The sequence below is a fragment of the Leopardus geoffroyi genome, chromosome A1, assembly GCF_018350155.1.
Source record: "Leopardus geoffroyi isolate Oge1 chromosome A1, O.geoffroyi_Oge1_pat1.0, whole genome shotgun sequence".
In the NCBI taxonomy this organism is placed as follows: domain Eukaryota; kingdom Metazoa; phylum Chordata; class Mammalia; order Carnivora; family Felidae; genus Leopardus; species Leopardus geoffroyi.
Window position 1 is genome coordinate 208473559 of NC_059326.1, and position 15706 is coordinate 208489264.

Below are 15706 nucleotides of genomic sequence, written 5' to 3' on the forward strand. Positions count from 1 at the left end.
ATACTGAAGTGGTAATTCAAGTTCATCATTTGTAACAAAGGTACAAAGGCGTGTTGCTAATAGAGGAGGCTATGCATGCGTGGGGGTGGGGGATAGGTGGGAAATCTGTGTACCTTCTCCTCAGTTTTTTTGTGAAGCTTAAACCGCTGAAAAATAAAAATCAGTCCTAGCTCTGCCTGCTATTTTGGAGAAGTTATTTGACTTTTACAAGCCCTAGTTTCTTCATGTATAAAATAGGTATCATAACAATTTCTACTTCCTGGAGCTGGCGTGAAGAGTTAATGAGAGGGCATATGAGAAAGTTGGACACAGTGGTCAAGAATTAGAATGTGACCATTTCTTTTGGAAGCAGAGAGCATACGAAACCTCTTCTTATATTACTGTGTTGGCTTTTCCACTGAACTGGGTGAGTAAGGCAGGGTGAAAGCGCTGAACTGCCTGCTGCTTTGTTGGATGAGACCATGCCATGCTTCGTGAAGAGAGCCAAGGGCAACAGGACACAACCAAGGGTTTGGTGCGCCATATTGTTTATCCTATCTTGCTATTCAGATCCAGGTCATCATATCTGCAAAGCACCAAGCTTGTCCCTGAGCCACCTCCCTCCTAGAGTTTGACATTAGCCAGCTGCCTAGGGTTTCAATCCATGAAGCTTCTTACTGCCCTGGCCCACACCAGAAAGGCAATCCCACAAGAGCACCCTGGCCCACTGGGCAACCACTTACCCACGTCGGCCCCACTGAGTGCTTTCCCCAGTGGCCAGGGCCTCAGGTCGATTCGCTTCCCATTGACGGTGAGCGACTGCACACAGCCTTGAAAGCCTCTGTTTGTTCCTGTTGCTCTGACCAACCAGTAAGCACTGGGAGCACCACCAAGATAGAGGGGCGTCCGGAAGGTAATTTTACTGTACTGGCCCTGTAAGAAAGAAGAAAACCGTAACTCACTAAACAAAATCAAAAGCCAAAACACAACAGATTTTAATGAGGGACATGGTTAAGATGTAGTTTACAGCCCCACTGCTTTCTTCCATCTGTGTTTATGTTTATGACATTGCCTTACTGGAAAATTAAACCCCTGGTTACCGTAGGAAACTCAGTGAGCTCCTCAGAGGGCTGTGTTTCGAGAAGGGATGATTTTGGAAGCCTAGAAGGGAAGGGAAGGTAGGTCAGAGCCAAGAGCAACCCAACGGGCAGGGTACTGGGCCGGGCATCCAACAAAAACTTTGTCTTTCCAGTCTTGACACCAACTTACTGTGTACCTTGGATGGTTCACAGGGTTATTCTGCGTCTCAAAAGATGATAATGCTAATTTTGTGTATATGTGGGCCAACGCTTACCTTTCCTATTCCCAGCCACCTTCATACTATATCCTGCAAGAAACACTGTGTGTGCGGGGGAGGATTGCCACACAGATTGTGTTGCAAAATATTTTGAAATTTGCTCATGGATACAACTTGTGTGTGTGTATGTGTGTGTGTTACTACGGTGAGGCAGGGACATTTCTAATCTTAGAGAAAACCACAAACTGGATTGCAGGTTTTGAGGTTACAAAACACAGACCTGAACATTAGGTGGGACAAAATTAAGGCACCCTTGGTCATTTTTTTTTTTTTTATTACAGAAATATTTCATTCATTTGGATTAAAGGGGACTGGGAAAAAGCATCTTGCCAGAATTTTTAAAGTCCAGAACGTAAGCCACTGAGATGTGGCAAACGAAATGTTGCCAACAAATAGAACATCTAATCGTTACTTTATCTTTTCTAATGAATGGATAAGAATCATTTATAAATAGTGTGCTGGATGTGAGCAAGGCAGCTGTAAAGTGCTTACAGTGAATTGTAAGGACTGTTTGCCAGCCTCTGGGCACACTGCTTTTGTGGGATGAACTGAATGCCCTGTTGGCTTATTTCATTAAGATCCTCAGAATTCACTCCTGAAACCCATCTTCACTCTGTTCCCTGATTCAGGACTGTACCAGGAGCCTGACCACTTAGCACTGTTTTCCTTTTCTGGAACAGCAACCCTGAGCCCCCCTTACAACGTCCCAGGCAATAGTCTGGTAAAAGCTGGCTTTTACCTTCCTCTGGTGAGGGTTGCTTTGGGTTTCTGGAGCCTGCTTGGCCTACGAGGCAGAGAATTCGAAGTGCCCTGGAGTTTTCATTTCCCCCGACACAGCACTTAACAGTGTTTGATGGGTGCCAAAGTGTGAAAGTCCAATTGACCAGCTTTGGGTTGGGACCGCTCTGAGGTATAACTTATACTACAGAGCTCCCCTGGGGTCAGGCTGAAGCCAGACAGACCCTGAAGAACTTTGCAAACCTTGATATAAGACAGAGTCACTATCTCCCAAGATCGTTCACTAAACATTCCACAGCTGCTGTCCTGCTTATACAGCTTGCTAGCAAGTCCCGGGAGGAGAGCGGCAAGCGCTGCCCTGAGTAGCCATAAAATTGTATGCTTCTTGCAATTAATTCTTATATTCATTCAAAGGATAAGATTGACAAAAATACAAACACTCATATAAGCCAAGCTCACATCGACTTCCGGAGCCCTTGTATTATCCCTACCAAAAGGTTTCGGTAACTTATTTTTTCAACACCCCCAAGGACAGGACAGGAAACCGTCTCCTGAGATAGTCCTTTGCACTTCTGTGCACTTTCGTATGATTAAGTGGAGTTAAAATTACTCTCCCATTCAACATCAGCCTGGGGGGGGGGGGCACAGAGTAAGTCCTTCTCTCCCCAAATTCCCTCTCTGATTCTATGAAAAGGCACCATCCACACCTTCCCCTTCTTTTCTCCAAACTAAACAATGCTCCTTCAATGAATCACTCCAGGGATTTCAGGTCAGTTTCCTGTTTCAATGATTGCCTTCATGTTCCAATATGTCTGTGGTCCTCTTAGAGGACCTCTTCGAGTACAATCACAGAGCTGAATGCAATCCTCTTAGAGGATTAGAGATACCATTAGAGCACTGGAAGCTATGTACAGGGCTACTAGGATATCATACGATCATCACCTCGCTTTTTCTAGATGCTATGCCTCTATTAATACAACTTGTAATTTCTTCAGCTTGCTGTTACCACATGGCTCTGCTTATTAACCTTTACTGAACTTCCTTGCTTCAAAACATAAGACATTTTCACATGTGTTGTTGCTTTTATTACAGCTTCTCTGCCCTATATTCACTATTACTATTTTGGATCCAAGTTCAAAGCTTCTTTATTCCTATCAAACTTAATTTTAATCATATTTAGGGCTATTGTTCTGGGATTTATGTGATTCTGTAGTTCATTTATCCTGTCTTTTTTCCTTAGAAGTACATGCATATATGCATAAGCGATCTCACTGGATTCATATTCTCTATATTTGGATTCTTGTTCCTTTGGAAGCTTTGGGGTCCAAATTAATGGGAATCAGCAAAGCATGGCTCTTTATAGGATATATCTTGCCAGTAAAAAAGTCCAGGCAGGGAGGAAGCTATATACATATACACAAAGGTTTTCTTGCTACATTTTTCCTGAGAGAACACAGACACCTGCCTGATTATAATTACACACTCCGTTCCTTGGCAGGTTGCTAATCCAAACTGTTTATTCTAAACATGGTTCTGAAATTGCCCAGAGCATGACGAATATGTGAATACCTAGGTGATTTACTGAGTAGCCCCCACAGTTAAATTGTTTTACCGCTTCCTGTTATAACCATGGCCCCCCAAAATGGTAGATGAAAGGATCATTCCTGCATATTGAACCAAGTGAAACTTTCCGAACTCTTTGCTAAAGCCACAGAATTGCAACACCCTTGCCTTAAAAGCAAGCTTTGTGTTTGGCACTAATAATGGCTTCTATTCTTCTGATACAGGCCTTCTTCTACCCCTGGCTTTGATGTCCTTGTGGAAAAAGAACATGTCCCTGGGCACAAAGCCAACTGCATGCGTCTGCGCCCCCACAGTAATGACGCTTGCAAATCCGATTCTGCTCCTCAGTAGATGTGGGATGGATGTGTGCCCTGAAAGCCCACCGAGAGTGGTAAGAGCCACTGAGATACAGGAGCATCTCAGAGCTGGGATGCACGGGTTTGCCATGAAAACCAGCCCATCCGGAGCTTGCATCCCACCAGCGTGGCCTGAGCTCGGCAGCAGGGCCCTCTTGGGACGCGCATGGTGGGTGCTGGGTGGGTGGGCAGGTTGGGAGGCTCACACTCACCTGGGACTGGCCAGTCGCCGGGGTGCCATTGTTCAGCTGCAACAGCCCATTCAGCCCATCTCTGTAGAGTGTAACCGTGTGCCAGCCCCCCAGTTTGATTTTGGTTTCACTTATAATGATGCCAACCCCAGTTCCACAATTAAACCTGTGGGGAAGGAAAAAAAAAGAAAGAAAGGCTCTTTGATCAACCAGCTCGTTATGCTTTCAGGCCCCACGGATACCACTTCTGGGGCAATGGCTTCTCTGAGAGTCAATCTGTTTAGTTACGTTTATGAATATCAAGGACTGTTTAAGTCTCTACAGGAAAGAGCTAAACACCTGCTTTCTGGGCCGGCCTCAATCTACTTATCTTAATCTGCCTGCAGACCTTTCAAATGTGGGGCCTCCTTCAACCTGATTTTCTCTGCAGCTTCGAAAACGATGGGCAACTAAGATCCTCCCCCTCCTTCTCAGTGACTGCCAGATGCTTCAAGTGGATCCCAAGAGCAGAGAATTAGAACTTGAGTCATTTTGCTTCCAGGTATTTCTCTGGGGACTTCCCCCAACTCCCAAATGACAGGCTCCAGCGATATTATTTAAATGTCAAAAAACACTCATTTTGGCCAGCTGGCTAGCACTGCCATCTGTGTTCAGCTGTGCCCAAATGCAGGTGCAGTTTCCATAGGGGGGGAGGCGTGGGGAGAGGGGGAACATTCTCAGACGATTGCTTTATTCTTGTTTTTGCTTTGTTTTTTCTCCCAACTTCCCTATGGCCCAGGGTACCCACCAGTCACTATGCCTTACACCCATGATTTTGACCCTTGCCAGTCAACTTCCAGGCAGCCACCATGCCACTCCCCCACAGATCCTGAGACGGCCAGTAGGGAAGGACACATGACCAGCATTGTCCTTCTCAGGACGTGCACTAATTACAGTCCCTTCTCATGGCTTCCCTTTGTCTCCACGATCCTCAGTGGACTGAAATGGGGTTGAGAGGCATTGTGGAGCAGGCTCATCTAGAGGGGGATATCAGACTCCACAGCAGCTGCCCAGTTGGAGAGCGGCCAGCAGCCAATCACAGCCAATGCCACTGGAAGTCTATCAGATCCTTCAAGGGTGAGAACCACTGCCCCAGATCCTGGCCCTAACATCAAACTCCCATGAATCAAAGCATTTAGCAGAGGATAGGGGACCACTGTCTACCCCAAGTGGGATGTTTCAGTCTTTTTCAGCTTAACCCAAATAATTTTTGTGCTGAAATAATCAAAAGACAATGACGGTTAATGCTTGTTGAGTGCTTGCTATGGGCCAGGCACTGCTCTAAGCACTTGTATGTATTAATTCACCTAATCCTCACAAGAGCCCTGGGAGGAAATGCAGGCTCAAAGAGGTACAGTCACTTGCTCAGAGTCAGGGAGCAGAGGAGCAGTGCCATCAGGGTCTTAACCAGTACACTATGGAGAAGGACAAGGCTGATCCTCATCGGTCATTCTCAGATAGGTGCTTGTGTACCCTTCAGGGTGGCCAAAACACTCACACCTTCACAAAACTCTGCCCCCAGAAAACCACACGCAAACCAAAGATGGCTTCCAAGACATATTGGGAGAGAAATGACCAGGGCAGAGGAGGAACACCAGACAGCCTGCCACAGCCAGAGGGAAAAATAGGGATGGGCTCTGAGCCTCTGGGAGCCCTCAGGAGGTTGTAGGGTCCTCTCTGCTCCCCAGGGATGTCAGTCCGACCTACCACAGGGGACAGGGAGAAGATCTCAGCCTCCTTCCCATCACATCCACTAGGGCTGTAGGAGCAAAGGGACTAGATCACTTAGGCTCACTGTTGCATTCGCAGGATGTACAGTCCCTGGTACACCGTGGGTGCTCAAGAAATATTTCCTGCTGAACGAATGGATGGTTACAGGGTTCTGAAACTCAAGTTCCAAGGGTGACCCTGCAGTCCCGATAAGCCACTATTTAGTAACCTTTATCTCCAGGAATCCATTCCATGTATTTTTTACTCTATAAGAATGTAAAAACATAATGTAGGATGGTATTTTAAAAATCTGTGGGATTTTAGTGAGAGTTACCTGAATTGGAGTGAGCGTCGGATGATGGCCAGAGACATGAAGTCACCCCTCCCGTGTTCATTCTCCCCGCAATAGAGCAGTAAACCATCTTCTGCCTCCGCCTATTGTACAAACAAATACCACACAAACAATGAGCACCACCTGGAAACACTCATGAATATGAAACCTGAGCATTCTCCCTGTGGTCCTATTTACAAAGGGGCAAGCTCATGGACTCCAATTCACTCCCAGTTGCCAATTCTCAGTTCTTTTCCCTTTAAAAAACGGCAGCGATATAAACAGTGTGTGACAAATGGCAGTGAGGTTAGAGAAAGGTGACTCCGCATTTGACCTGCTCTTTACTTGGCTTTGTGGGTCCACCAGCAGAGCTTCAGGAAAATGTGTGCAGAGACCACGGTCACAGGCTGTTTGCGTGTCCATCAAATTCTATTTCCACCAAAGAGCACTCTATTTGTTTTTGTTTTTGTTTTCATTCTTTTTACTTCCCTCCCTGTGGAGAAGCATGCAAATTTGCTTCTTTCCTTCTGTCAGGAGAACAGGATGATAAAATCAGCCCCACTGACAGACTAGTTTGTTTTTCACCCATGTTGGCTGCCCTAGCCTGAGACAGATCATCTTTTGGACGATCTCAACACTCAACACACTCAACGCTGTGATCATGACCTCAAAGGAGGCTTGTTTCCAGGTCTCAAACCTTGTTGTCTGAGATGCCCAAAAGAATAACTTGAAGCTGAAGTCGCTGATTGAATTCTGATGTGCAGTTGATTCAAATCAGAGAGCATCCACTGGGCCCTCACTATGTGCGAGGGCTTTGTATAGCAGCTTTCCTATTTGTTCAGCTACAGCCATAGCATTGAGGGCAGACATTTGGGCTCCCTCTAAAAGGGATTTGGGAATGGGGAATGCATTATACCTCTGAAATCCTGGCCTGTGAGGAGTCACAATTATGAGCAACAGAGCTGGGACCTACACATTCTCACTGGTCGGCCAGTCATTTCCATAGTTCAGTAGCATACAGGACCCACCCTCCACTCTCTGGCACCCTTGAATGTGTGAACGTGCCCAATGTTCTCACTACCCTGTGAACAGGTTTCAGGACAGGCCCTGTGTCATATTTACCTTCTCTACTTACCTCCCTGCTTCCTGCACCCCCACCCGACCCCGTCTGATGTGGCACAATGATGTGTTAAGCTGCCCATCCAATAGGCATTCATCAAACAACTAATCCTTCTTACCCTAAATTCAAGAGTAATTTGAAATGCCTGATAGGAGTTCTTCAGAGGTTCAAAGGTTACAAAGGAGTGGCCAAAGAACTGAGGATACTGTATAACAATATCTAAAAAGAGAAAAAGATAACATAAAAGAATGTTATTTCCTCACTTCTTCAAATGCAAAAATCAATATATGCCATTGCCTGGATATCATTAAGTGAAAACCCCTAATAATCTATTAAACCTAGCTCATTATCGTCTCTATTTTTTACACTTATGATTCTCATTCTTGGGGACTTAGAGCTTCTGAAATTCTTAGGGAGAAATTGGAGAGTGTTAACTTGCTACCCTAAAAAGAAATCAATGGCTTTAAGACCACTGACACCTGTTTTCCAGCTGTACGCTTGTGTAAGTGTAAGTTGGCTCAATTGTTATCTTTCTTGACCTTCATGCAACATGCTTCAGCTGCATGTTTTTGGTAGAGATGTGATCAAAGTAAAGTCCACCTCCCCAAGGTGCCTTTAGGATGATTAATTGCTTCAAAAGTACTACATGTGTGGCACACATAGACACAGGGCTGCTATTCAACTAGAAGCAACAGAAGTTGCCTTACCTTTTTCCTGTGTAGCTAATTTAATCACGAGTACATGGAAAAGGGGCTTCTCTTAGAAAAAGGGCTAGAAGAAACCATGTGTGGACCACAAAACTTCCCTCTGGCTCCCAATGGGACCAACCTCCCTACCACATTCTTCTCCCCACCAAGCGCCTACCTTCTGAGCAGCTCTCACCACCTCTGCCCAGGTTGCAGTGGCACCGTGAGCCCCCCCAGGTGTAGTCATTGACACAAAAGCTGTCAGCTGAGCAGAGCGTTTCATCACAAGACATGTCAAAGAGCCTCGGCATTACAGCCACACCATTCTTCCCTTTCCTCTCCGCTGGAGTGGGCTGGGGAGCCACTGTAGTCATTGGGAGAGACGCTAGGGTAGGGGGGACAAGCCTAGAAGCGGTCTTTGGGTTTGACCTGGGTGCCATCTTGGATTCCCCCCAAAATTTCTTATGTCCTCCTTTGATAGCAGGAAGTGGTTTAACCTAGAGCCAGAGAAGAGAAAGGATTCAGGATTAACACGAACACAGTGTTTAGGCAGCCTCATTTACGGTTGGTGTCTAATACTTGAAAAGTCCCTTTTGTTATTTCTCAAAACTCTAGGATGTAGATGGGGAAGATAGTACTGACCCCAGTTTATGGATAAGAACTTTAGGCTCAAGGATTTTAAGTACCTTGCCCTGTGCTATACAGAAAACCAGTGGTAAAGCTGATATTACATGATTTTTATTGTTATAATATCACGAAGATGCCTCACTTTGTCAAAGAATTGTTCATTTCCTTCTAATACCTGACTATACATTTTCACGTGGTGGGAAATCTAAATATGTTTTTGCCAGTCAGCAGGCAGGGGCTGGCTACACAACATTAGCATGCTAGTTGCTACTAATTTATAAGCACCTGGAGCCTAATAGAGAAAATAAATACGTATTAAGAGCAAATGGGCCCGCTTAAATAAGTTTTAAGTAGAATGTTCATGGTCCAACAGCTAACTTGCCTTGTTCAGCAGGAAAACCAAAACACACAGGTTTTAAGAGCAGAGATTCTTGTTACCTCCTCGAAGGAAATATCCAAATCTAAGTCGTCTTCAAATCCGTCATCATCCTCACTGACTCCCATGTCGGTTGTATAGCGGGGTCCATAGCGGCCACTTCCTGCCTCCTCAGGGCCTTCACAGAGAAAGGAGCACACTGTTGTCAACATATGCCTTCCCTCTGCCCCTTTCTATCCTAATTCAGCCACAGACAGGACTCTGCCAAATGCATCGCGATGTCTTGGAAACACACAAAGAATTCAACACGGAAGAGGCAGCATCAACGACTAACAAATAGAAAATGTTTCATCTCATAAGTATTAAGGAAATGCTAATTAATGCCAGAAAGAGCTGCCGTTTTATACTGACAAGATTGGCAAAAAGGTAAATGCTGGGCAATAAAAGAATATTACCAAGGATGGGATCAACGGGGACTCATACACCAATGTTACATGTGTGCAACCATTTTGCAAAAATACTTGGAAATAAGTAGAAAATGTTCGTACCTTTTGACCCAGCGATCTCACCCCAATTTAGCAATCTCACCCCAGCTTACCAAATCTGGAGAAACCTTCCCACATGTGTACCACAACATGTGCAAAACACATTCAGAGCATCACAATTTATAACAGTAAAAAGCATTTCAAATTTGCTATTTATAACAACAAGTAGCACCCCATATATCTGTCAATAGAGAATGGATAAGTGAATTACAGTAATATATATATATGGAATATATACATATACATATATATATATATATATATATATATATATATATATATATATGGAATAGAATACTACATAGCAGGAGAAATGAATGAGCATTTAATGTGTTGACATGGCTTAATCTAACATTATTCCATGCAAAATATGCAAGTTGCAAAAGAACATATTCAGTTTGATGCCATTTATACAAAATTCAACAACAAACAAAATTTAATATATTATTTAGAGATAAATAAATCTATATATCTAAATATATCTATATCTATATATATCTATATATATCTATATATATCTATATCTATATCTATATCTATATACACATATGGTTTAACTCCCCCAAAAAGTAAGACAATGACTAAAATACCTGGGGGAAGTTAGAAAAGGGATGTGAATGAGATGTGAGGCACCAAAGCCTTTGGGTGCTCTATAATAGTCTATTTCTTAAGACAGATGCCAGGTACCTGTGAATGTTCATATTGTTTTTATATGAACTTGATGTATGAAATATTTCATCACAAATTCTTTAAAACAAGAAAGAGATATTGCACTAGAGCAAACAGTGCTACACCCAGAAAAAAGGGCCCCTACAAGGTTATCGTGGGTGCCACCATTTCCATCCATCTCAGCAGGACAATGGGATCTTTCAGACCTGGAAGGTGGGCTGAGAAAAACTCTTAGGAGACAAGGCATTGTCCTTTGGGAGACTGTCACAAAATCTACTGATCTGCAGCATTCCTGACTTAGGCTCACACAGGTGGCACTCCCCCAGGGTATGAGAGTCTTTCAAAGTGCTGCTCCATAGCACCCCTATTTCCTCCCAATGGGTTTTCGCAGGCACAGGTACTAGCTGCCTTCTCTAATCAGGGCACACTGGGCCCCAGCCCTTACAGCATAAACAACTCTGGCAACAGAAACTGACTTTTGTAGGTTGCCAATGCCCATCAGGCGTCCAGTGTTTGGATGCCTGGTTAGGAAGGGATGGGAAAAGAAGGGAAGGAGAGGGGAGGGGAAAGGAGGGGAAGGGAAGGGAGGGGGCAGGAGGGGAAGAAGGCATGACAAACATAAACTGAACTTAAAGCCATTCTGCTTTCAGAATAAGCTAAGCCAAACACCTTTGTCACAAAAGCAAACTCACCCTCCTTTAGGCAAAAAATAGCAAGCAGGTTGAAAACAGAAAGATGTGACAGAAAGGACAGAAAGAGGGCGTGGGAAGCCTTCTGGTCAGGCACACTGCTGATCAGAAATCTCCTTTGGACCAGGAAGAGAGAAACGTGGTGAACAGGTGATCAGGACACAGCAGGGAAGGAGCCGTTCTCAGGTGTCTGGGCACATGTTGGTGGAGGAGAGATGACACAGGGGACGTGGTGTTCTCACTACCCTCACATCAATTCTCCACAGTTTTATTTAAAATAGCCCACGTGTCAGTGGAAAATTCAAGCCTGTTGATTCCAGGTTTATACCTGGATGCAAGTTCTCTTAAGCCACCTGCATCCAGCCTGCACAGCTGTGTGCCAGATGTCTTCACACAAAAATCCAGGAATCTTGACCACCACTTTCCTCTTTCTTGTCTCTCTGTATCTGTGTATCTTTCCACCTCTCTCCTCGACTCTCTCTCTTTTTCTGGGTCCTTTTCTTACTCTCCATTTCTATGTCTATCTCTCTCATATATTCAAAATCGTCAGATTAAAGAGGAAATATTCCATTTGGCAGTAAAAGTACTATATAGCACATATGTGAAGAGAGCTGGGTCTTATTTCCAGGAAGCTGGCCTTTCTACCCCCAAGCTGTTCTCTCTGCCCTGTGCACATTCTTGCCATTCTTGTACTGTGTTCATCAAAGTCAAGGTACTCTTCACTTCGTCTTATGATGCCCTATCTGAAAAATAAAAACTTTCAAAGACTACCACCACTTACAAGATAGATCCTAGGCTCTTGGTTGAGAATTCAAGGATCTCAATGGTAACTCCTTGTTTTCCCTCCTTTTTTTTTTTTTAACCATTTATTTATTTTTGAGGGAGGGAGGGAGAGAGAGAGAGAGAGAGAGAGAGAGAGAGAGAGAGAGAGAATGAATGCGAAGCAGGCTCCAGGCTCTGAGCTGTCAGCACAGAGCCTGATGTGGGGCTCGAACTCAAGGACTACGAGATCATGACCTGAGCCACAGTCGGATACATAGCCAACTGAGCTACCCAGGTGCCCCCTGTATTCCCTCCTCCTTTCCCCCATCACCATGATTTCCTGAAACCTACTTTCTCCCCGCCAAATAACAGGTATGGTTGTGTGCGTAACATAATACATTTCTAAACTTTATAATAATCTTGCAAAGTAATTATGGCTCATTTCACTATGTAGATAAGTAAGTTGAAGCTCAAAAAGGTTAAATGATTTGACTAAGATCAAAGACTTTGTAACTGGCCGAGCCTGACTCAAAGCCAGGTCTTTCTGGTTGCTGCTTTCCCAGTTGTCTGTAAGAGAAGCAGCCACTATGGAGGCGGAAAGAGCCTGGGAATTAGAAAATCAACATTTATTGACCATTTTTACTGTGCCAGGAACTTTTCATGCATTGTTTTTATTAATCCTCAAAAAGTCCTGTAGAAGTAGTATTACCTCCATTTTACCGTGTGGAGATAGAAACTCAAAAAGATTAAGTAACTTGCTCAAAGGCATGCAGATGATAAATGGCAGAGCTAGCATTTATCTTTGGTCTCTCTTTTGACTGCATCATACTATTCATAATCTGATTCCAAATTGTGTTTTCAGCCTTTTTTCCCCTATTCAAAAGTCCTAGTGGCCAAACTGGTCTACCAGTTGTCTCCTTAATATATCTTGTGTTTTCTCACCCCAAGACTGGTCATTATGTTTTTCCCCACATTACCACCTTTTCTTCCTCTCCTATATCCTACACATAGCTTACCTATCCTTCCAATTGCACGCATTCTGCGGAGACAGAGCTGAATGTACATCATCAAAATGCTAAAATCAAGTGATATTTTAAAAAGAGAACATCAGACTCTTTCCAGAGAAAAAATGGTTATTCCACAAAAGATGGAACTGCCAAGACCTCTAGGATGTTCCTCCAGCTCCTCCTGATTAGGGTTATCCACCCATGGATGTGTGCTTCTAAATATGAGCTTGGAATAAACTTCCATAGCTTGATAAAATCAACATATATTTGAGGTGCTATTTCCACCGTCTGGACTCCAGGCCCTGGAATGCTGCCCTTGTGTTTCCCAACTCAGCTGTGAACCCCTTGACGGCAGGAGCCAGAATTTTAGACTTCTTGACATCCCTTTTATTCATCCATTTAAGTAACACTTCACATACTCATCAAAGCTCCTTCTAGGTACAGAAGACTCTCCCACAATGGCTCTGTCCTGACATTCTGGCTCTGTCCTGGCCTGGCCTAGCTGGCCATGCCTATTTAAGTGAGAGAATATCTGGAGGGGAATCCTTACAGGGTGAGACTCTGCCCCTCATCCAAACATATTCCCATCAAACTACCACCATCCTTGTCCCTTTTCAATTCATCAATGTCCCTTGTCCCAACTCAGACTAAAGTTGAAAGTTCAAAGAGAGCCTAGACACCATCCAGTCCAAACTTCCCATTTCATAAATATGTAAACTGAGGCCACAAAGAAAAGTGACTTGAGATCAAGTTCATGCATCTCATTAGAAGATCTGGGGCCATACTTGGATCATATGACTTCTAGTTCAATATCCATAATACCCTCTCATGCAGACTTTTTGGTGCTAAGTATCTAATAAGATACTTCAGTCAGGAGAACACAGAGAAACTGAGGATGGGTGCAGGTAGCTGAGGTCTCCTCTTGCCCATTAGCCCACCTAGGAAGTCTGTCTTGAAGGCAACTCCTTAGAGAAAAGGACCGCAGATGCATTGCAGCAGCTATGAAATGGTACCTTGATGAGAATGGAAATCATTCCAGATTCCCTGTTCTTTCTAATGAGTAAAATAAGGCATATATTATTCATTGGATAAAATCCTTTGGTATTTATAAAAATTAGTCTGTTTCAACACGATATCACATATCTTTTTGAAGTCAGAGTCTACTTCTCAGTTTGGGGAAACAAAGGATGTGAGATAAACAAAGGGAAAGGAATATGGAATTACAAGGACTCAGAGTCAAAGAAATTTTGACCTTTAAAGAAAGACTTTAGAGATCAGCGAGCACAAGCCCATTTTACAGAAGAGTAATCTGAGGCTCATAGAGTCCATGTGACTTGCCCAGAGGGACAGAGCACTGGTGGCAGAGCTGATCTAGAATTCTGGGCTCCTGATGATGTTTTCTGCTATCCATTACAACCTGTCAAATTCCCTATCCCTCATAATAACCCGGGCTAATAGTAATTTCCCACTTTTAAGGAAAAGAGTACAGCATGGCTAGAAGAAAGCTGGAATAAATCTCTCTACTCTTGTTCATGGACGGCCTCACCACCTCAGAGTTCAAATCCACAGCTTACATGAAGTTTTTACCAATGCCGTTTCTAAGTGAACACGGAATGCACAGCCCGAGATAGTGATAAGAATTCTCAGTGGCCTGGGGTTATTGTAATTAAAGTGCACAACTTATCTCTTTCTACTTGGCACATTGTTAATTAGGAAAAGAGAACATTAAAAAGGAAGCATTTATTTAAAACCAGAATAGTCAAACCACTCACTGAATGCAAAACAAGTTCAAGGGTTATTCCACTAGAGGAAAAACTAATACACAAAATACAAATTACTGTTAATAAGTTAAAGGATGACTTATTTTATAAAAACCTGTCTGTTTATTTTTATAAAAGCATCACGAGTGTTCTCCAGATAGTGAGTTTCTCTGATATATCAACATGGTGTAGTTGGAAATACCCCTGGTCACGGAACCCAGATAAATTAGGAGACGGACACAGATGACTATGTGACCTTGGACAAGACACCTAATCTCTCTGGGTCTCATGTTTTCTAATAAAGCAAGGAATGGGATTATATTTGATGACCTAAGGATCCTTTCTAGCCCTAACATTCTGTGACCCTTAAGTTTACACTTTTGATTGAGACATATTGCTGGCACCTGTTATTCCAAGCAGCGTTTGAAAAAGAAACAACTGGGGAATTTTATTTATTGTGGATGAAAAAGAAAAAAAGAAGTTAGTTCAGCACAAAAGTTACATGCTTTGGGGATTGTGGCTTTCTGTTCAATATTATAAGCCTCCTAGAAGATAGGATATCATTTATCAGAATTCATCTTCATTAATAAGAACCAGGTTATTGCAGTCCCTTCTCTTAATAGCTCTTGGCAACAGATGAGAGAGGAACAGTTATTCCCCACTCCTGAAGTTGTAATCATGCAAAGAGAGTTCCCCAAAATACTGTTGGATTCTTGTCCAACCCCTTTTCCTCCCTACAGAAGTAGAGACAGTAGCCTGGTGGCTGGATGGAAGCATTTGGTACACATTTCTGAACTGACTGAAGCTAATCTATCAAAGGACCTGGGGCAAGGGAGGAGGACTTTGGGGCAAATTTGGTCCCTCCACCTTCTTTCTCAACCTAGAAAAGAGGAAAGCAGTGACCTGGGCAGGTGTGACTTCGCTGCAAATGCAAGCTTTCCTTCAAGCGGGCTCTTCCCTAGTCAGAGGGGAGTCCACAAACCCACTTTGTACTGTAGAGTAAGCTACGTTCTCTGCCCGGCCTTTATCAGAAATAAGGATGGCAATTTGATTCTTTATCTGCTGACTCTGCTGCCGTATTTCTGTTGGTTCAGAAAATGGACAAAGGGGAAAGTGGTGTTAACTGGGCAACCTCAAAACCCTAACACTCACCAAAACAAGAATGACTGGAGGAAAAGGGTCCCCCGTGAAGCAATGTGTC

The 15706-nt window shown here is 43.6% G+C and overlaps 1 protein-coding gene across 2 annotated transcripts in view; it reads right to left on the minus strand.

The window, feature by feature from the left end:
- Window positions 1–15706, minus strand: part of EGFLAM (EGF like, fibronectin type III and laminin G domains) — a 179526-nt gene that overhangs the window by 44001 nt on the left and 119819 nt on the right. For both annotated transcript variants that reach the window (XM_045439805.1, XM_045439803.1), the window contains exons 8-13: window positions 9136–9251; window positions 8249–8567; window positions 7503–7603; window positions 6268–6368; window positions 4206–4350; window positions 723–912 (exon numbers count right to left, since the gene is read on the minus strand). In XM_045439805.1, the coding sequence (XP_045295761.1) occupies window positions 723–912; window positions 4206–4350; window positions 6268–6368; window positions 7503–7603; window positions 8249–8567; window positions 9136–9251 (972 nt within the window). The remainder of the gene's footprint in view (window positions 1–722; window positions 913–4205; window positions 4351–6267; window positions 6369–7502; window positions 7604–8248; window positions 8568–9135; window positions 9252–15706) is intronic.